General features: G+C 36.9%; 1 protein-coding gene and 1 pseudogene across 6 annotated transcripts in view; both read left to right on the forward strand.

The window, feature by feature from the left end:
* Nucleotides 1-19,293, forward strand: part of LOC122669094 (putative 12-oxophytodienoate reductase 11) — a 69,078-nt gene that overhangs the window by 9,553 nt on the left and 40,232 nt on the right. Inside the window, exons 1-5 of one of the 6 annotated variants that reach the window (XM_043865749.1) lie at nucleotides 12,951-13,208; nucleotides 14,606-14,746; nucleotides 14,840-14,970; nucleotides 16,924-17,100; nucleotides 17,702-18,355. The exons of 1 other annotated variant lie outside the window; for it this stretch is intronic. In XM_043865749.1, the coding sequence (XP_043721684.1) occupies nucleotides 13,063-13,208; nucleotides 14,606-14,746; nucleotides 14,840-14,970; nucleotides 16,924-17,100; nucleotides 17,702-18,309 (1,203 nt within the window). In that variant the 5' untranslated portion in view covers nucleotides 12,951-13,062 and the 3' untranslated portion in view covers nucleotides 18,310-18,355. Of the gene's footprint in view, nucleotides 1-12,924; nucleotides 13,209-14,605; nucleotides 14,747-14,839; nucleotides 14,971-16,923; nucleotides 17,101-17,701; nucleotides 18,356-19,293 lie in introns of those variants that run through there. 4 more of the 6 variants (XM_043865750.1, XM_043865753.1, XM_043865751.1 and 1 more) reach the window with 4 other exon arrangements.
* LOC122669096 lies at nucleotides 10,172-10,691 on the forward strand (annotated as a pseudogene).

Here is a 19,293-nt window from a genome sequence, read left to right on the forward strand (position 1 = left end):
TTTATGACTTCTAAGGTCTAGTGTTTGGTGGAACATTGTCGTTGTTGCTTATTTATTTATTTATTTTTTGGGTGAGTGATAGTAGGACGTCCGTCTTGCAAACTTATTCTCATTGTATTTTGATGTTAATCGTCCATTTAGCATGAGAGTAGTCTAAATCATCAATTATTTTTCACCTATAGGGCTCCGTTTGTTCGATAAATTTTACACGTGGAAAAGTTTTTCAGTGGTTGTTACTTTTTATATAATTGAAATTTTTTGAAAAGTGAAAATTTTCCAGGTAAAATTTGACTCTGGCTACCCCCGTTCATCTAGGCTTGTAAACAGATCGGATTCGGCTCAGATACGGATCGGATGTAATCGGATTCGGATATTTCCTGGTCGAATACGGATACCTCTAAACGGATTCGGATGCGAATTGAATTCGGATTTTTGACCATCCGTTTACACCTCTACCTTGTGTAACCCGAACCTTCCTCCTCCTAGTGGATACAATTCACTCTCAATCCATAGTTTTAGATCATGATTCTCTTCTCCTCATATTCTAGAACCTGTTGAATCTTCAAAAATCCTAAAGATCGTTATTTACTTAATTTTTTATAATTAAATATTTGGATTCGGATTTTTATCGGAGGATTCGGATTTTTTTTCGGGAAATCTCTAATCGAATACGGATGCGGATTGAATTCGAATTTTCGGTTATCCATTTACAGCCCTCGGTTCATCCTTTGTCTCTCAGACTCTCACACACACCCATCCGCGGAGAAGAAATCTTCAATTTCTGCCCCGTCGAGAATTCGTCTTTGCTGGCCTCGCAAAGCTCACTTGATGGAGTCTTCTCTCTCCTGCAAGAAGCGAAATGTCTGTTCTGATTTAGGGCTCAAGCATCGATCTTCAGTGATAATTTGACTGAGAGTCTCCAAAGTCACAGGGGAAATCAGTTTGTCCAGTCTAATGACGGGAAGATAACAGCTTCGGAATTGAAGATACAATGAAGAGAACTGTAATTCTACAAAACCGACCTTATTTATCTTCGATGCGCCTGCGCTCACCGCTATCGCCATGGCTAGGGTTCGAGTTCTTGTTGTTACACCAATTTGCACAGGTAGAAGGCGGACGTGGGATAGTGAAGATAAAACATGATGGAAATGAAGGGAGGTCGCCGGTGAAAAAGAGGAGGCAGATACAGCGAGAAGCCGCCGTGGAGGGAAGATGATAAAATCGATTATAGGTTAATTGGAATAAAACCATTCAACGGTTGAGATTTTAATATTCCCTAAATCAACAGTTGAGTTCCCACGTCCTGCGATTTTTTAGCCTTATTTTTATTTTTTTTGTAATGCTGCTGTTGTTGCTTATTTATTTATTTGGTTATGTTGTCGTTGTTGCTTATTTATTTATTTATTTTTTGGATAATGTTACCATTGTTGTTTATTTATTTTTGATAATGCTGCTGTTGTTGTTTATTTATTTATTTATTTTTTTTGATAATGGTGCCGTTGTTGCTTATTTATTTATTTATTTTTTTGATAATGGTGCCGTTGTTGCTTATTACTATCCTTTAAATAGGGTTTTGTGGAACATTACCTTTGTTGCTGATTTATTTATTTATTTTTTGGGTAATGTTGCCGTTGATGCTTATTACTTTACTTTAAATAGGATACGTAGTTATTGTACAGCAACTCAAAATTGCACGGTTTCTGCATCTCCGTCCCAAAATATGAATCTGATGGCACTTCAGCTTCTCCTAGTTTTCATTATCCTCCTTGAGAGCTCATTGAAGCTAATAGAATCTGTCACCGATGTTAGAAGGATCTTAGTATGGAACAACGAGACAGATCGACTTGCTTTGCTGGAGATGAAGAAACAAATTGATGATCCTTATGGATCACTAAGTTCTTGGAACGATTCCATCCATTTCTGCAACTGGGTAGGGATCACATGTGGCCATCGTCATCAACAACAGGTGATCAACTTGGATTTACAAGGGAAGAGCTTGGGAGGTAACATATCTCCTTCCATTGGAAATCTCACTTTTTTGCATTACCTCAATTTTGGAAACAATAGCTTCCATGGCAAAATCCCCCAAGAAATTGGTTATTTGATTCGACTACAATTCATTGGTTTTGAAAACAACACTCTCGAAGAAGAAATTCCTACCAGCTTGGCCAACTGCACTCATCTAAGAGTAATTCGTTTCTCCCATAACAATCTTGTCGGGAAGATTCCGTTTGATCTATTTACCCCTTTGTCAAATCTGGAGCTAATTTCTATTAATTATAATGGCTTAACTGGAGAAATACCAGCTTCTTTTGGTAACATTTCCTCACTCCGTTCGATCTCTTTGGGTTATAATGGACTGCAGGGGAGCATTCCAGAATCCTTCAGTCAGCTAACAAACTTATACTTTCTAGGATTTCCTGTGAACAATCTGTCTGGTATGTTCCCTGTCTCACTATACAATCTCTCATCTCTTGAAGTTATCTCTCTTGCACAAAACCAGCTGCATGGGAGCCTTCCACGAGACATGGACCTCACTCTTCCAATTCTCAAAACAATAGCAATTGGAGTGAACCTTTTCTCAGGGAGCATTCCGAATTCCATCTCCAATATTTCGACACTCGAATTTATTGGTTTCCTTAACAACAGTTTTATTGGACCAGTTCCTAACAACTTGGGAAATCTTCAAAACCTTCAAGGATTTAGTATTGGTGGAAATCAGTGTGGAACAGGGGAAGATGATGATTTAGATTTTATCAATTCTTTAGTCAATTGTTCACAGCTAGAGGTTTTGAATCTAGGAAATAATGGCTTTAGGGGTCTCCTTCCCAACTTTAAAGCCAATCTCTCAACACAACTCTCAGAGCTTGATTTAGGAGGAAATCAAATATCTGGAACCATTCCTGCTGGGATTGAGAATCTCGTCAACTTAACCTTTTTGGGCATGAATCAAAACTTTCTTGAAGGTAATATTCCATTTGGTATAGGGAAACTTCCGAAGCTTCAAAGCTTGTTCTTGGATGAAAATAGACTTTCAGGACAGATACCTTCCTTTATAGGTAATCTCACTCTTTTGTATGAACTTCATTTAGATGCCAACAACTTTAATGCAAGCATTCCTTCCAATATTGGAAATTGTCAACATTTACAATACCTAACCCTTTCTAAAAATAGCCTCCAAGGTCCAATACCTAAACAACTCTTTCTCATTCCCTACTTATCAATAATTCTTGACTTGTCTTATAATTCTCTGGTTGGTTCCCTACCAATTGAAATTGGTAACTTCAAGGGTCTTTCTACAATAGATATCTCCAAAAACAGATTGTCTGGAGAAATCCCCTCTTCCATTGGTGACTGTAATAGTTTGCAACATCTTTATATGGGGGGTAATTTGTTTGAAGGAACCATTCCTCAATCTTTGACTCTTTTGAAGGGGCTTCAAGATTTAGATCTCTCACTCAACAACTTATCGGGAAAAATCCCAACAGATCTAGAAAACCTTTCAGCATTGCGGAGTTTGAATTTGTCCTTCAATAATCTTGAGGGGGAAGTTCCAACAAAAGGAATCTTTGGAAATGCAAGTGAAATCTCAGTGAATGGAAATGATAAGCTTTGTGGGGGAATTGTAGAGTTACAACTGCCTCCATGCACAAACCATGGATCTATAAAACGAGAAAAGTCCAATGCTTTAAGAATAGTTTTGGTGATAATCGGTGTGGTTCTTGGTTTTCTTTTGGTATCTTCCTTTTTTACTCTTTATTGGATGAGAAAATCAAAAACTCCAGAAAGTAAACCTCCATCCACACCATTAACCGATGGCTCATTCTTAAAGCTTTCTTACAAAGAGCTCTTCCAAGCTACCGGAGGATTTTCTTCAGCTAATTTCATAGGTTCTGGTAGTTTTGGCTCTGTATACAAAGACATTATTGACCAAGATGAAACAATTGTTGCAGTAAAGGTACTCAACCTTCAAAATCCAAGAGTTTACAAGAGCTTTATGGCTGAAGTCAATGCATTAAGAAACATTCGGCATCGAAATCTTGTCAAGATCTTAACTTCTTGTTCAAGTCTTGATTCAAAAGGCAAAGATTTCAAAGCCCTTGTTTATGAGTTCATGCCCAATGGGAGTCTAGATGATTGGTTGCATTTGCCGATGGAGGCACATAATCATTCAAGGAATTTAAGCCTTCTTCAAAGATTAAACATCGTAATTGATGTGGCTTCTGCATTAGATTACCTTCATTACCACTGTTATGCGGCAATTGTTCATTGTGACTTGAAGCCGAGCAATATTCTACTTGACAGTGATATGACTGCACATGTCAGTGATTTTGGTTTGGCGAGGCTACTTTTAGAACCTGACGACAATTCAACACAGGCTCAAACTAGTACCATTGGGATAAAAGGATCTATTGGCTATACTGCTCCAGGTAACAAATAAACAATACAATTTATTTTGAGTTATTTATCAATATGTTAATTTTTTATTATGTATATCTAAATGCCATTTACTAGGGAAGGGTTCAAATCTAATGATCTTGTTTATTAGGTTAGTCCTTAAATCACTATAGTTGTTTCTGTCTATTCTAATTGGAAATAGGGTCTAAATCTAAAGATCTTGTTTATTAGGTTAGTACTTCAATCCAACTATTATTAAAATATTTAGATCATGTCCTTAATAGTTTATTGAGTATATCAACACACTTTTCTATCTTAATTAGAGTGGATCATAGTTTTATCCATATTCATTTAAATTAGGAATTCATTATACTACAAACATATTGGATCTTGGAATCTAATTGGACTGAATTTAGAATGGATTCTTTTTAACATAATCAAAAGAATCATGGTTTCCTAATTGAAGAAATGATCATGTAACTCGCTACTTTTGAATAATATGTTCACAATTTCCATATTTCAGACCATAATTTCTTGTATTATGTGAAAAAAATGCAAATCTCTTATTGTTATACTAACAGCGAGAGGTTTCTAAATTTCAGAATATGGCATGGGTGGAAGGGCAACTATACAAGGGGACGTGTATAGCTATGGGATCCTTTTGTTGGAGATGTTCACAGGAAAAAGGCCAACAGATCAGATGTTTACTGATGACTTAAATCTCCATAACTTTGCAAAGGCAGCTTTACCTGTACACGTGATGCAAATGTTAGACCCAACACTCTTACCCAAGGAAGAACAAAGTAAAGAAATTGAAGAGGATGATATCAACAAAACTGAAAGTCCTTGTCGTAGGGCAGATGAATTGCAAGATTACATAACGTTAATAATTGAAATTGCACTCCAGTGCTCCATGGAATCGCCAAGAGAACGCATGAACATGAATGATGTTGTGAAGGAACTACATTTAATCAAAAGGGAAATTTTGTCAAAGCAAGAATCTATCAGTATAGATGAAAAGTTGGGGAAAAGAAAAATCTAAATCATGTAGCAGAGGTAAGCTGATCTTGGATTTAAACTTTTAATATAATTTTTTTCGCAGTATTTGTTTCCTGAATATTCACACAATCCCTCCTCCTTCCCATTACTCTCTATCTCTTCTGGGTTTGATGATTTGATGTCATTCTGTTCATGTACGTTTTTGTTTTAGTAACGTTTGGATACATCTTATTTTCTGAAGCTAACTCTGTATATGATCAATATTTAAGTTTGTATTATGGTTTTGGGTGGTCAACATTGGTAGGGATTGCTTGATCACAGGACAGCTTTCCTAGGTCTCGATTTACTGAAAAAAGCAAATCAGTATACATATTAAAAAGGTAGATATTGCACTAACTGATTAAGTATCCAGATCTGAGCAAATTAAAAAAGCAAATCAATATACAGAGGAAATGGTTTTACTTTATAATGCACTAACTGATTTGGATTCTCTTGTATCTTTACATGATTAAAAAAAAACATTGGTTTCACATCTCAATATGCCATGGCTTGGACCTGAAGTTTGGGAATTCTTATAAGTTTAAATGTATATTGTTCAGATATATAATCAGAATCTATAATCAATTGGATCAATTTGAGATGTATATTGTTCATGTCTTTATATGCTGTCCTGCAAGTCAGTGAAGATCTGATTTTTCTTTGGAACTAGAAATATACAGGAATTTATTCTTTATGTTCAAATAATGCTCTTTGGATGACATACAATAAGCCAATAATACAAAGACATGAATCCCGATATACAAATACATGTATATTGTTCAGATATATAATCAGAATCTATAATCAATTGGATCAATTTGAGTTTAAATGTATATTGTTCATGTCTTTATATGCTGTCCTGCAAGTCAGTGAAGATCTGATTTTTCTTTGGAACTAGAAATGTATAGGTATTTATTCTCTGTGTTGAAGTAATGCTCTTTGGATGACATACAATAAGCCAATAATACAAAGACATGAATTCCGATATCCACTGTCTGTATATATTTCTGAATTAATTGGATTTTTTCAATCCCTTAGATATATTCATGGAAGTAAGGGTTGTCCTAATGTAGGACCTACCATCCAAGTTGGGCTTCTTTTAGTACAAAGTGGAGAAGCAGGAGGAAGGACTGAGAAGTCGATCACATTGTGAGAAAAGAGAATCTAAAGTTGGATATAGAAATTGAGGCATTGCTGGACAAATGAGAGTAATGGAATCTTTTTTTTTGTTAAATTCTTTATAGGGGCATCAAATTTCCTTGGGGTGGGGTTCTTTACTGAAAGATTGGTCTAGAGGGATTGTTCTGCGGCATGGGAGGTGGAAGGAGTTGATGTGAAGAGCAGAGAGCTTCTCCCTGGGGAAGCAACATAGAGGACAGGATTAGACTCATTAAACGTAGTAATTCATTGAGAAGATTTCCTTTGGCTTGTTGAGGAACATGTGCATACTGTAACTATGGGTAAGGGTGTATATCGGTGTGAAGACAATTTTAGATTTGAATTCATTGAGAAGATTCCCTTGTTCATGCAAAAAGGTCTCCTCCCTTGCCAATCCCACCCCAGGGCAATTCAAGTCAACTGGATTCAAGTTGAGTTTGCAGTAAAAGTTCAACCCCTTACCTATATACAATTCAACAGTAGTGGGCCAATTATTAATGTTAAATATATTTGATATTTGCTTAGAGTCAAAACCCAGATGGCATATCACATGACAATTAGGGACTATCGACATTATCCTTCCAGTCCCAGTTTCACAACCCAAACTTCATGTCTCTTAAATCAGAAAAATATGGTGAGGAGGAAGTCTTGGAAAGCACCTTTCAGTAAGATGCGTCTAAAGAATTAACCAACAGGAGCAAAAGCTATAACATTGAATGAAAAAGACTGATTCATCATCTACTCATCACGTGATTCCGAATCAACAGATTTGTTGTACAACTCTTGAGTAAAGTAATAATAATAAGAATTGTATCATGTAACTTCATTCACAAACGCTCCTTGAATTACTTTGGAATAAAGAAAATGACTTCTATTTTGATCATTTTCCCTTTTTCAATCGCATCATGCCCATTTTTGAACGACCAACCTCCATAACACCCTTTATTTTAACTCATTAGAGGAGTAATCTCATTAATTGCACATAATATCTCAAAGGAAAGAAAAATAAAACCTTTACTTTAATTTCAGTTTCATTTCAGTGCAACTCAATTCTAAGACTAATAATTTCTATTTCATTTTTCTTTTAGATTATAAACTAAGTCTGTCTGTCCATTTGCCCTTCTGCTGATGATAAATACCATAATGCTTAGGCTTATACCACTTTGGTGCAGGATCAGGCACTAGACTTGGATTTACTTTAGTCTCAACAGACCTTTGGGAGAATTGCAGGATGGGCAGGTCAACCTGGCAAAGCGAAATTCTTCCGTCCAGCGGGAGCACCCTGGTTTCATTTTCAGACCTTGCAGCAGTTTGCTTGTCCATCTTGTAATTACAATTTACAACACCTTCAAGCCATAGAGGTTAACCAAACAAAGATGAATTTTGAGAATAAATTAATTAACTTGTACGTTGTAACCCCATGAAATCTACATTTAGAGACTAATAACATAGGATTGATAGATTTCCAATTTTTTTTTGGTTGACTACAAATTTCTACATCAAGCTTATGTTGGAGAAAGAGGTTGCCAATATAATTTGCGATTACGCACCTCAAGTAGGATTAGATTAAAGTAGTAAGTTACAATTATGGGAATACATGGATGGATTAATGCAAGGTTTGAGTCAAGGAGAAAAGATTGTTATGGGGGTGATCTGAATAGATATGTTGTGAAAGATTGTAGAGGCTATGGAGGTGTGTACATGGAAGATATGGTTTTGAAGAGAGGAATGAGGAGGGGATCTCAGTTTTAGATTTTATTGTGGCTTATGATTTATCCATTGTAAACACTTACTTTGAAAAAGAGAGAGGAGCATTTAGTTACCTTCAAAAGAGGGCATCATACAAGATTTAAAACAAGCTATAAAGTATCGGTATTGGGTATTGTATCGAGAGGGTATTTTAAGATATGTATCGTATTGTATCGGAGAGACACAAGATACGCTAGATACATATGGAAATGGTCAAGAAACATATGGAAATGCTTAGGATATATGCAAAATACAATTAAAGATATTTGTTCTGTTATTGTTGAATTAGACCATTATACAGAAATTCATTTTGTTGGTTGATCCAGTTGATTACTTTGAAATTTCACTGACCCACTCCCTCTATACAGATTTTCAGCCAAATGGGCAGGCTCCCATCTCATCCACAGACAAACCACCAAAGGCACCTGTTCGTCCAGTGGTGCTGATGTAACAGAGTTCACACCTCCAAGACGGTTAAAGACACATGAGATCCTTCTCAATGATTTCAGAATTGCTGCTAGAAATGCTATGGAAGCTGGTAAGGTTTCATAACAAATTTAATTTTCAGCAGAATGTGAAAAGGTTATTTAAAGTTTAGAAGTTTAGACCTCATCAAAAGCTGATTGGCCAAAAATAGATAATCAAGTTCTCTTTAAGAGGAAGTATTGTATGATAATTATAAGCAATTTTTCCAATATGTTTAAATAAAGTAAATTTTAGACTTCTTCCATTAGCCATTTGGAAATATTTTCTTTTAGATGAAGATTAAGATCAGTTAGCAGTATCACTGAATATCTTCCAATATGTTTGAATAAAAAAATACCAGAGTGAGGTAGGTGCATCTTATAAGAAGTGCCAGACTTATTTCATTGGCATTTGGATATAATTTCTTTTAGTGTATCTGACAGTATGGCTTAATATTAAGCAAAAGAAGGATTGGGCAGACAGATCTTGTTCTTGGAGCCTTTCTCTATGTATTTATTTTTGTTGTATTTTATATCTTTGTAGCCTTTTCGTTTGTTTAATAAAATTCTTACACGAAATTCTACAGTGGGAAAGGTTTTCATTCGCCGACTAAATAAGTAAATAGAGGAAAAGTGAAAAATAGGAAATCAATAAGTTGATCAATACTTTTAAAATTTTAAATAGACCAGATTTTAGGCCATACACTGGTATGTATTATTCATGGTGGCTTTGATACCGTATTGAATTATCCAACCCAAAAGCTTAAGCTGTTAGGTAGAGAGTTCGAACTGATATATGGAGTCATCCATGGTTCCAAACTTAATTGATGTTGAATTGTTCTCTTAGAGCTATATTCATCTCAGATTTAAGACAACCTCATTGCAGATCTTATTTTCTTTTGAGGTCCATTTACTGCCACCCAATTGCTGACATCTGAGATAGTTAAAACTTAATAGTAAGAACTAAATCCACATCAGCTAAGTTATCAGCCTATTTACTAATGGGAGAAGGTTCTCTGAGCAAGCAGGGTACTCTCCACCCTCTCACATAAACATTGTTAATTCATTTATTGAAGGAAAGAGAAAAAACAATAAAAAATAGGATGTGAGGAGGCGCAGTGTATGCCTTAGGTCAGAGAGCCTTTTCCCTTACTTAATAATGGGTCCACATATCCATGTTGGAGTTTCCACTTTTAGTTTTAGATATATGTTCTTACCTCGCTTAAATTCTTCTTTGACTACAGGCTTTGATGGAGTTGAGATCCATGGGGCTCATGGCTACCTACTTGATCAGTTCATGAAAGACCAAGTAAATGCCAAATAGATAAATATGGTGGGACCTTACAAAATCGCTGTTGCTTCCCTCTAGAAGGAAGTTGAAGCTTTTGTCAATGAGATTGGAGCTGATAAAGTTGGGATTAGGCTCACGTTTTGCTGATTATATGAGTTATGGAGACTCAAACCCAGAAGCTCTTGGCCTTTATATTGCTGAATCCGTTAACAGATGCAGGATTCTTTATTGCCACATGGTAGAGCCAAGGATGATTACTGTCGAGGAAAAGTCTGAAACTCCTCAGAGTCTTCTATCCATGAGAAGGGCTTTCAACGACGCTTTTATTGTAGCTGTGGCTATGATAGGGAAGATGGGAACAGAGCAATTGCTAGTTGCTACCAACTACTCAGATCATGTGGCTTATGGTCGCTTGTTCTTGGCCAATCAAGATTTGCCAAGGAGGTTTGAGCTTAATGCTCCTCTTAACAAGCACAATAGAGCAAGAATGTACCTACCTGATCCTGTAATCAGTTACAGACTATCCATTTCTTGATTCTACAACTCCAAATTCAGAAATGTGAGAGAAGTTTAATAATAATGTTATAAGCTGAGCATTTGATAGTTTTGCTGATCCCCTCCTCCCCCTCCCCCTTCTCATTTGGATCTTTATGCATTGTAAGAGTGATGAATTCTTCAATTTAATGATCACGCCCCAGTATCATGCAATTTGGATTCAAAGTTCCCAACATATTGCTTCCCTTAAAATATTATCTTGTGTATAGTATCCTCTAAGGCTCAGTTTGGACATGGGAGTCCAAACAGCTAGGAATCGGTAAGTTTTTGCATTTAATTTTATATTTGATTAGTTAATTCCCAGTCTTGATAGAATTCCTGCAGATAAGATTCTGGTTAGGGCAGTTACTTCCCAGTCTTGATAGAAATCTAATTGTGGAGATCTTCTTCCTTTTGGCCTAGGAATCAAAACACTTTAGATGTAGTATGCACTTACCCATAATGCACAGTGCAATTCCCTGCTGCTGGGACTCTCATGTCCAAACTGAGACGTTATTGTTATGTCAAGCAATTAGATCCTTTGCAGTTCATCCGTCTTAAACGACTCTCTTTGACTGAATAACTTGATTTATGATCTCTTATATGAATAATAGGATACAACCTATTCATGATCTTTGTCTTAACAGATGCAACGTAGGAAAAACCCTAAACTCATTGAAACAGTATCCAAGTATATAGATGATGGATTAGAAATTCCTGATTTTAGGGGTTTTCCTACATTTCTATTTTACCTGGCTTGATTACCACATAAATGCAGTGGAGGACAAAGAAAGAAAAAAGTGGGAATTGTTTGAATAATTATGAGTCATACAGTTGAGACTTGAACACTCTCTTTTAGCAGGAGAGGCTGTTCCCAAATTTTGAACAACCATGAATGAAAAATATAGACAGTCAAAGATTCTCAACAAAGTGACTATTGATCAAAATGAATGGCAAATAATATATTTGTGAAAGTTCATGAAAAAGCAAGAAAAAATAATTTTTTTTGGATTCTATAATAGGATCCACATTGACACTCTCTTGTTTGATCATGTGGCCTTGTTATTGATGAAAGTGTTCTCCGAACCATGGTTGGTGTGGCATGGCCACATGGGTGATTTTTTTCCCACATTGGCGCCATGGGAATGCTCTCTATTCTATAATGTATTCATAGCAACATCAATCACAAGTAAGGATGTAAATGAATAGCCGAAATCCGTTTTCGTTTCTGTGTCCGTGTCCATATCTGTTTAGCACTATCCGTATCTGTCCGAAAGCTAAATGGATACGGATAGGCTATAGCTATCCGAAAAGCTATATTTACATGTAAAAGGATAAAATATCCGATCCGTATCCATATTCGTATCCGTTTAGCACTAATCGAATCCATTCGAAAGCTAATCGGATGCGGATGCGGATATAACACTATCCGAGCTGAATCCGATCCATTTACATCCTTATCTGTGTCCCCTACTAAGAGAGAATATAATTACATAATTTCAATCATGTGATCTTTTTTAAATGGGAGAAGAAACGCCATCGGGTTGTGCTAGACACGCCGCCATTACACCCTGACACATGGACGTGTGAAAATGACCACTGCAACCCTAGTCATTTCTGGGTTCCAGGGGATGCAACTAGGGCTGTAAACGGATCGGATTCGGCTCGGATAGTGCTATATCCGCATCTGCATCCGATTAGCTATCGGATGGATTCGGATAGTGCTAAACGAATACGGACTCGGATACGGAAACGGATTTTAGCTATTCATTTACACCCCTGGATGCAACTATCATTTTGTATGCCTTGACAGGGCGGCGTGCGGCCGTGCACTGCGCGATCGGGGGTGGCGTTCTCTTACCCTTGTTAAATTCTAAAAAGATGTCTTAAATTTGGGTTTTGAATGAAGGAAGGAACCATACTTCATTGAATCATTTAACTAGTCAGTGATTAATTCATGGATCTTCTTTGCATTCAAGAGATATACAATTATTCCAGGTGACCCTTTGATGCATGCGTCACTGGTGAGATGACCCTTTGATGAATTCGTCACGGGTGACTCCATCCATCGGCCGTACTCCTGCGAACATTCCATTTATAGAGGGAAATTTTCTTTCTTAATTATCACGAATTGCTCAACTCGTGGAAATAAGACTTCTTCACCCCAATTTGGGTTCAAGTTATGAAAATTTCTGTCTAACAATCAGTCGGTAATAATATGCGACTCGAATCTGGCCAATTTTCTCAGGAGGATTCATTTGATTTTTCTCAGGAGCATTCATTTGAATTCAAATACGTGATGGGTTTCAAATTGAAGTGTGATTCTGCTAGAGCTCAGCAAAGCTCAGCTCTTGGCCTTATAAATGGCCATTCTCCTGTCCATAAAGAGGAGAAGCAAAAGTTTGCTAGCTTACCAAAAAACAGAAGAAAATGGGTGCAAGCAAAACAGAGGTGGAATCAACTGTGAGAGAAGAAGAAGAAGAAGCTGAGAAGAATCATACGATGGCTGGTGGTGAAGTTACTCCTATACCTCTTCTCACTCCATACAAGAAGGGAAAGTTTCTACTTTCTCACAGGTTTGTCACATTATCCATTCTGTCTTGTTTTACATGGACTGCTTCAGCTTGGTTTTGCTTGAAATCAGTTCAGTTTTCTATGGCACATAACTTGAAGTTAGTGTTGTTGTTGTTGCTGCTGCTACTGCTACTGCTTTTGTTGTTGTTGTGTTTTGTTTTCTAATTTTGGTACCCATCTAATGCAAATGAGGAAATTTCCATTAAAAGTCCTTCAATTTATCTCTCTCTTTCCATCCAAAAAAAAATTATCAATCTCTAAAACTCTGCCCTGACCTTTTTTTCTTTTTCTTCCCCATCCTTTGCTTATGAAGAACTGAGGTTAGCCTCTGTTCTTGAGTAGAGAAACTTGGACTTTTCTATACCAGATTATAAAATTTAGGATATTTGTATATTTTATGGCTTCAAATTTGTTAATTGAGTAGATAGAAGGTTATTCCTAGGTCGATGCAAATGATCTCATTCAGTTGAAGTCGCCCCTAGTTTAATGTCCTCCTCTTAAATGGAGGAGAATGACCTGACTATTTTATCCTCCTCTAGTTCTGTAAAATCGGTGTTTGGTCTTCCATGCACATGCAGATTAGATATTTCCCCTAATTCTAGATGGATCAAACATTCTTTGCAGAGTCCTGCCTGAAGCAGTCAACTTTCAGCTTAATTCTAAACATGAACTGTTTAAATCTCATTCATTTGCTAGATAATGGCTCAAATCAGAATATCAGATATATCAGACTTTTGCGGGAGCAAGGTTTTTCAAAAAATTTTGAGTTCCTGGGAATATAATCCTTTGACACTGGATGCAATGTGTTTCAGTTTTTCATTATTGAGTTGAGATATTTTGAGGTCCTTGCAAGAAAAAAGTTCCTACAGAATCTGCGAGAGGACCCAAAAGAACCCAATGCACATTCTTCAAAATGAGGTCTGACCCAATACATATGGCGTAACTAATGGATGAGCATCCATTGTCCCTGACTATTGACAACAATACCCTTGCTCGCATCTTGATTGATGCCAAACAGGAATCTTCTACAGAGAGACTACTGGATTTGGTCTGAACTCTTTTTGTTTTCTTGCCTTTTCCACCTGCTGACCTGCATGTCCTCAAACTGAGGAACTACATAGTCATCTAGATTCCTGTTCTACTTGCAATATGTTTTGGAGAAATATCTGCTTCGTAGCACTCAGTTTAGTAGTGAGCCAAACTCGAGCTTTCTAAATGTTGAACTGTATTATTTGATTTATTCTTATTTCAAAATTAACATTTTCTACTCATCTACATTACTTTTTTTCTAATTCCCTGTATATGAAACAATTTGATGATTCAAAAATGAAATCCACCATCTTAAAAGCCAGCTGATTTATTATTGTATTTTAATCTTTCATCTTGATTGAACTTTCAGAGTGGTTTTGGCACCATTGACAAGAATGAGGTCTTTCAACAACGTCCCTCAACCACAGGCTATTCTATATTACTGTCAAAGAGCCACCAAAGGGGGGTTGCTCATAAGTGAAGCCACAGGTGTTTCTGACACTGCTCAAGGGTAAAACTGCCTGTTGTTCAAATTATCGTTCTAAAGGTTTAAAAAGAAATTATTGTATTGTATTTATTTACTTTTTCTTTTCCTTAATTGTAGATTCCCACATACTCCTGGTATTTGGACAAAAGAGCAGGTAGAAGCCTGGAAACCTTTAGTGGATTCTGTTCATGCAAAGGGTGGTGTCTTCTTTTGCCAGATTTGGCATGTGGGAAGGATGTCTACTTCTGGTATGTTCTTGATCATATATTTTTCTTCTTCTGTCAATATTCCATGATGTTAAATTTACCGTCTTTCAGAGAATGATATGAGGCCAAAAGAAAAATATCGCAATTACTCTTGGTCTCGTCTCCTGATGAAATATATTCACCATATTTCTCTAAAATGTCAATTAATTTGGGTAAAATGGGCTAGTATTAAGATTTAGAACTACTGGTTGTGTACAATTGCACTTCTCATATAAAAATCATTGTTGCAAAACTGTGAACTAGCACTCCTAGACATTAACATTGAATGGCAGAAAGTTTCTACCATTCACTGCATATTGTCTTGTGCCACATGTGAAATCTAAGCATCAGATTTTCACTCTGCAGTTGCAGAAATTGCTATAATTTTGGACTATGGCATGCCAAGACTGATGGGAACCTACTCTAACTAAAATTTGCCAAAGAATATGTGGCACCTCGTTGATCTAAAGGTGTGACTTTTTCCACCAGGAATGTCTGTTCATAATCTAGGCTTTAGACAGAGGAATAAGCTAAGCCATTTTAGCATCCAACTGGACAGGTAGTTGAAGAGTACTTGTTCTTATTTGGTTACAGGAATCCATTATATTTCCCTAGGCGAGCTATGAGTGTGGTAGCTGAGCGCAAATGGTGCTTTTTCCGCTAGATTATCTTATAAAAACCTCATTGCACGAAATCATGAAGAAGCTGGAATAACTCAGAAAGAGAGTGGCACCTAGCCGTTGAGAGCATCTGTTGTCTTTGTAGAGGAACAGTACGATCTTGGACTGGCCCCCTTCGCATGACCTAGAAATTGAAAAATTATGGAAAACCTTTATACTCTGTATTCTTTGGGGAAGTTGATACACCCAATGTTCCATTCTTTACTGTAATCTTGACTTTTTATGGTGTCTTTACAATAAATGAATAAACCACGGCTTTGAACAAGTGGGAACCAAATGGCATATAGGTGTGCATACTCTTTTGGGGAGGGAGGGTTAAGAAGAAGATGTTGCACCTGGTTTAATATTGTAAGTTATCTGATACTATTCAGTTCTTCTAAGTGTTGTTTGGTGTCCAACGATTGATTTACTTGTTCCTTTCTCGGCTAGAGATTGCATATGAGCATAGAGTTTGACTTTTGTGCTATTTAATGACCACTACCGTGATATCATGAACATATGCTCATACATTGATTATATACTTATGTATTGGGCTAGAGTTTGTATTTCGGATGCCACTCTGTGGAACAAAATATTTGAATTGCACAAAATTATACTTCACTTCCAAACCTAGTTCATTTTTCTTTTTTTGTCTCTGTGAATACCTTAGGACATACAGTAAAAGTTTTCCTCTTGGACGTACTTTACAGCTTTTTTTTTTGATAAAATGAGTGAGAGAATCGCAAAACACCATCCATTTGTGAAGTCGGGAAGATGGCAAAAATTGTTGGGTAGTTCTGTGACACTGCAACATTTTCAGTTCCCGACAACATGCTAAAGTATCCATAGGAAGTTTTTCAACCTGATAACTTGCTAGGTCCATTTAGGAATCGTAATTTAATTGTGGCTTAATAAATAAAGAATTATTATTGTTGCTCTATTGAAGCATTTAATAAACATGGGGACCCAGGGGCTTTCCCATTATGCACCTGGAACTGATAAAATAAAGAAATTGGGAAGAAAAGGAGAGTGGATATTTGCTTCTGGGTTTTCGGCTGACGGGGCTTGACTTTATCGTGTGTAAATAATGAATCATTTTTCAAGTGAATTACACTATCTCCTCTTTGTTATTTATTTCTTGGGTATTTCTACTATTAAAGATGCATGTTCTGTTATTCTTGAATTAGACCATTATACAGACATTCATTTTGTTGTTTATCCAGTTGGTTAGTTTGAAAGTTTTTGTCTTTTAATGATTGTCAATTTCCAATTTTCCTGACCCAATCCCTCTATACAGATTTGCAGCCAAATGGGCAGGCTCCCATCTCATCCACAGACAAACCACCAAAGCCACTTGTTCTCGCTGGTAGTGATGAAGTAACAGAGTTAACACCTCCAAGACGGTTAAAGACGCATGAAATCCCTCAAATTGTCAATGATTTCAGAATTGCTGCTAGAAATGCAATAGAAGCTGGTAATGTTTTAAAACAAATAGAATTACTAGATTTTGAATTATCCAACCCCAAAGTTTAGGCTGTTAGAGGAGTCCCAACTGGTAAATGCAGTCATCCAAGGTCCCAGACTTTGTTGATGTGGCTTATTCCCTAACATTAACCCTCCTGTGTTGCCCCTCATGGGTGTCTGTACACGTGGTATGTGTGGTCCCACATAATTAGGTCATACATGTGTTAGTATCATTATTGGTGACTTTGATACCATGTTGAATTATCCAACCCAAATGCTTAAGCTGTTATGTAGAGAGTTCCAACTGATATATGGAGTCATCCATGGTTCCAAACTTAGTCGAAGTTGAATTGTTCTCTTATAGCTATATTTGTCTGAGATTTAAGCCAACCTCATTGCAGATCTTATTTTGTTTTGACTTTTGAGGTCCATTTGCTGCCACCATATTCCTGACATCTGAGATAGTTAAAACTTAATAGTAAGAACTAAATCCACATCAGCTAAGTTATCAACCTATTTACTTAATAATGGGTCTACATAACCATGTTGGAGTATCCACTTTAGTTTTAGATTTATGTTCTTATCTCGCTGTAATTCTTCTTTCACTACAGGCTTTGATGGAGTTGAGATCCATGGGGCTCATGGATACCTACTTGAGCAGTTCATGAAGGACCATATAAATGACCGAACAGATGAATATGGTGGGAGCTTACAAAATCGTTGTCGCTTCCCTCTGGAAGTAGTTGAGGCTATTGTCAATGTGATTGGAGCTGATAAAGTTGGGATTAGGCTCTCACCGTTTGCTGATTATCAGAGTTCTGGGGACTCAAACCCAGAAGCTCTTGGCCTTTACATGGCTGAATCCCTTAACAGATACAAGATTCTCTATTGCCACATGGTAGAGCCAAGGATGATTACAGTTGGGGAAAAGTCTGAAACTCCCCACAGTCTTCTACCCATGAGAAGGGCGTTCAATGGCACTTTTATTGCAGCTGGGGGCTACGATAGGGAAGATGGGAACAGAGCAATTGCTGCCAACTACTCAGATCTTGTGGCTTATGGTCGCTTATTCTTGGGCAATCCAGATTTGCCAAGGAGGTTTGAGCTTAATGCTCCTCTTAACAAGCACAATAGAGCAACAATGTACCTACCTGATCCCGCAATCGGTTACACTGACTATCCGTTTCTTGATTCCACGACTCCAAATTCAGAAACTTAAGAGAAGTTTAGTAATCAAGTTACAAGCCGAGCATGCATTTGAAGATAATTTGATAGTTCTATCGTTTCCTTTTGTTGTCCCCCCTGTATCAGTATCTTTATGTATTATAGAAAATGAAGTTTAGTAATCAAGTTACAAGCCGAGCATGCATTTGAAGATAATTTGATAGTTTTATCGTTTCCTTTTGTTGTCCCCCCTGTATTAGTATCTTTATGTATTATAGAAAATAAATTTTCAATCTAATGATAATGCTCTAGTAGCATGCAATTTGGATTCAAAGTTCCCTTATTTCTTCCCTTAAAATGCTCTCTTATCTACAGTATAAGGCTCAGTGCTAGGAATTTGTAAGTTTTTGAATTTAATTTGGTATTGATTAGCAGTTAATCCTGCATATTAGATTCCGGTTAAGACTCATTGTTTTTATTCTTTCTTTCGCAATGTAGGGGTAGGACCTATTTTTGCACAGATTTGGGTGTCGTAAGTGCACTACCTTTATCTATAATTTTTCTAGGGGGATCGGTGGGATAAAAATTTTTAGCACTAATGTTCTATCTCCTCGTATGTTTTTTTCGATTTAAAAATAGATTTATGTAGGGCTTAAAATTTTAAGAGGAAAAGTTCCCATGACACCAGTATCTAGACGGAAAATTATCACCTATGGTTCCCTAGTGCCTTTAATGAGAGGGGGGTGGATCCCACCCGGGTAAAGTGTTCGGTCAAAGGTGGAATAGTCATTTTGCCCCCCTTGTTAGGGAACTGTAGGAACCATACCGGGTAGAGAACCGTAGGCGATAAAGATCCGTATCTAGGCCAAGTTTGCACGTCTTCACCTATTTTACTGTCTTCCCCCCTTTGACATTTCCATATACCTCATCTATTGTTAGGGTTTTTCACTTTTTCCTTATACCCATCCCTTAATCGATACAAAATCTTGTGTTAAAATATTAATAAGGGACAAATAATGCTACCTGGTCACGTGGTTTC

The sequence above is a fragment of the Telopea speciosissima genome, chromosome 7 (genome assembly GCF_018873765.1).
Source record: "Telopea speciosissima isolate NSW1024214 ecotype Mountain lineage chromosome 7, Tspe_v1, whole genome shotgun sequence".
Classification (NCBI taxonomy): domain Eukaryota; kingdom Viridiplantae; phylum Streptophyta; class Magnoliopsida; order Proteales; family Proteaceae; genus Telopea; species Telopea speciosissima.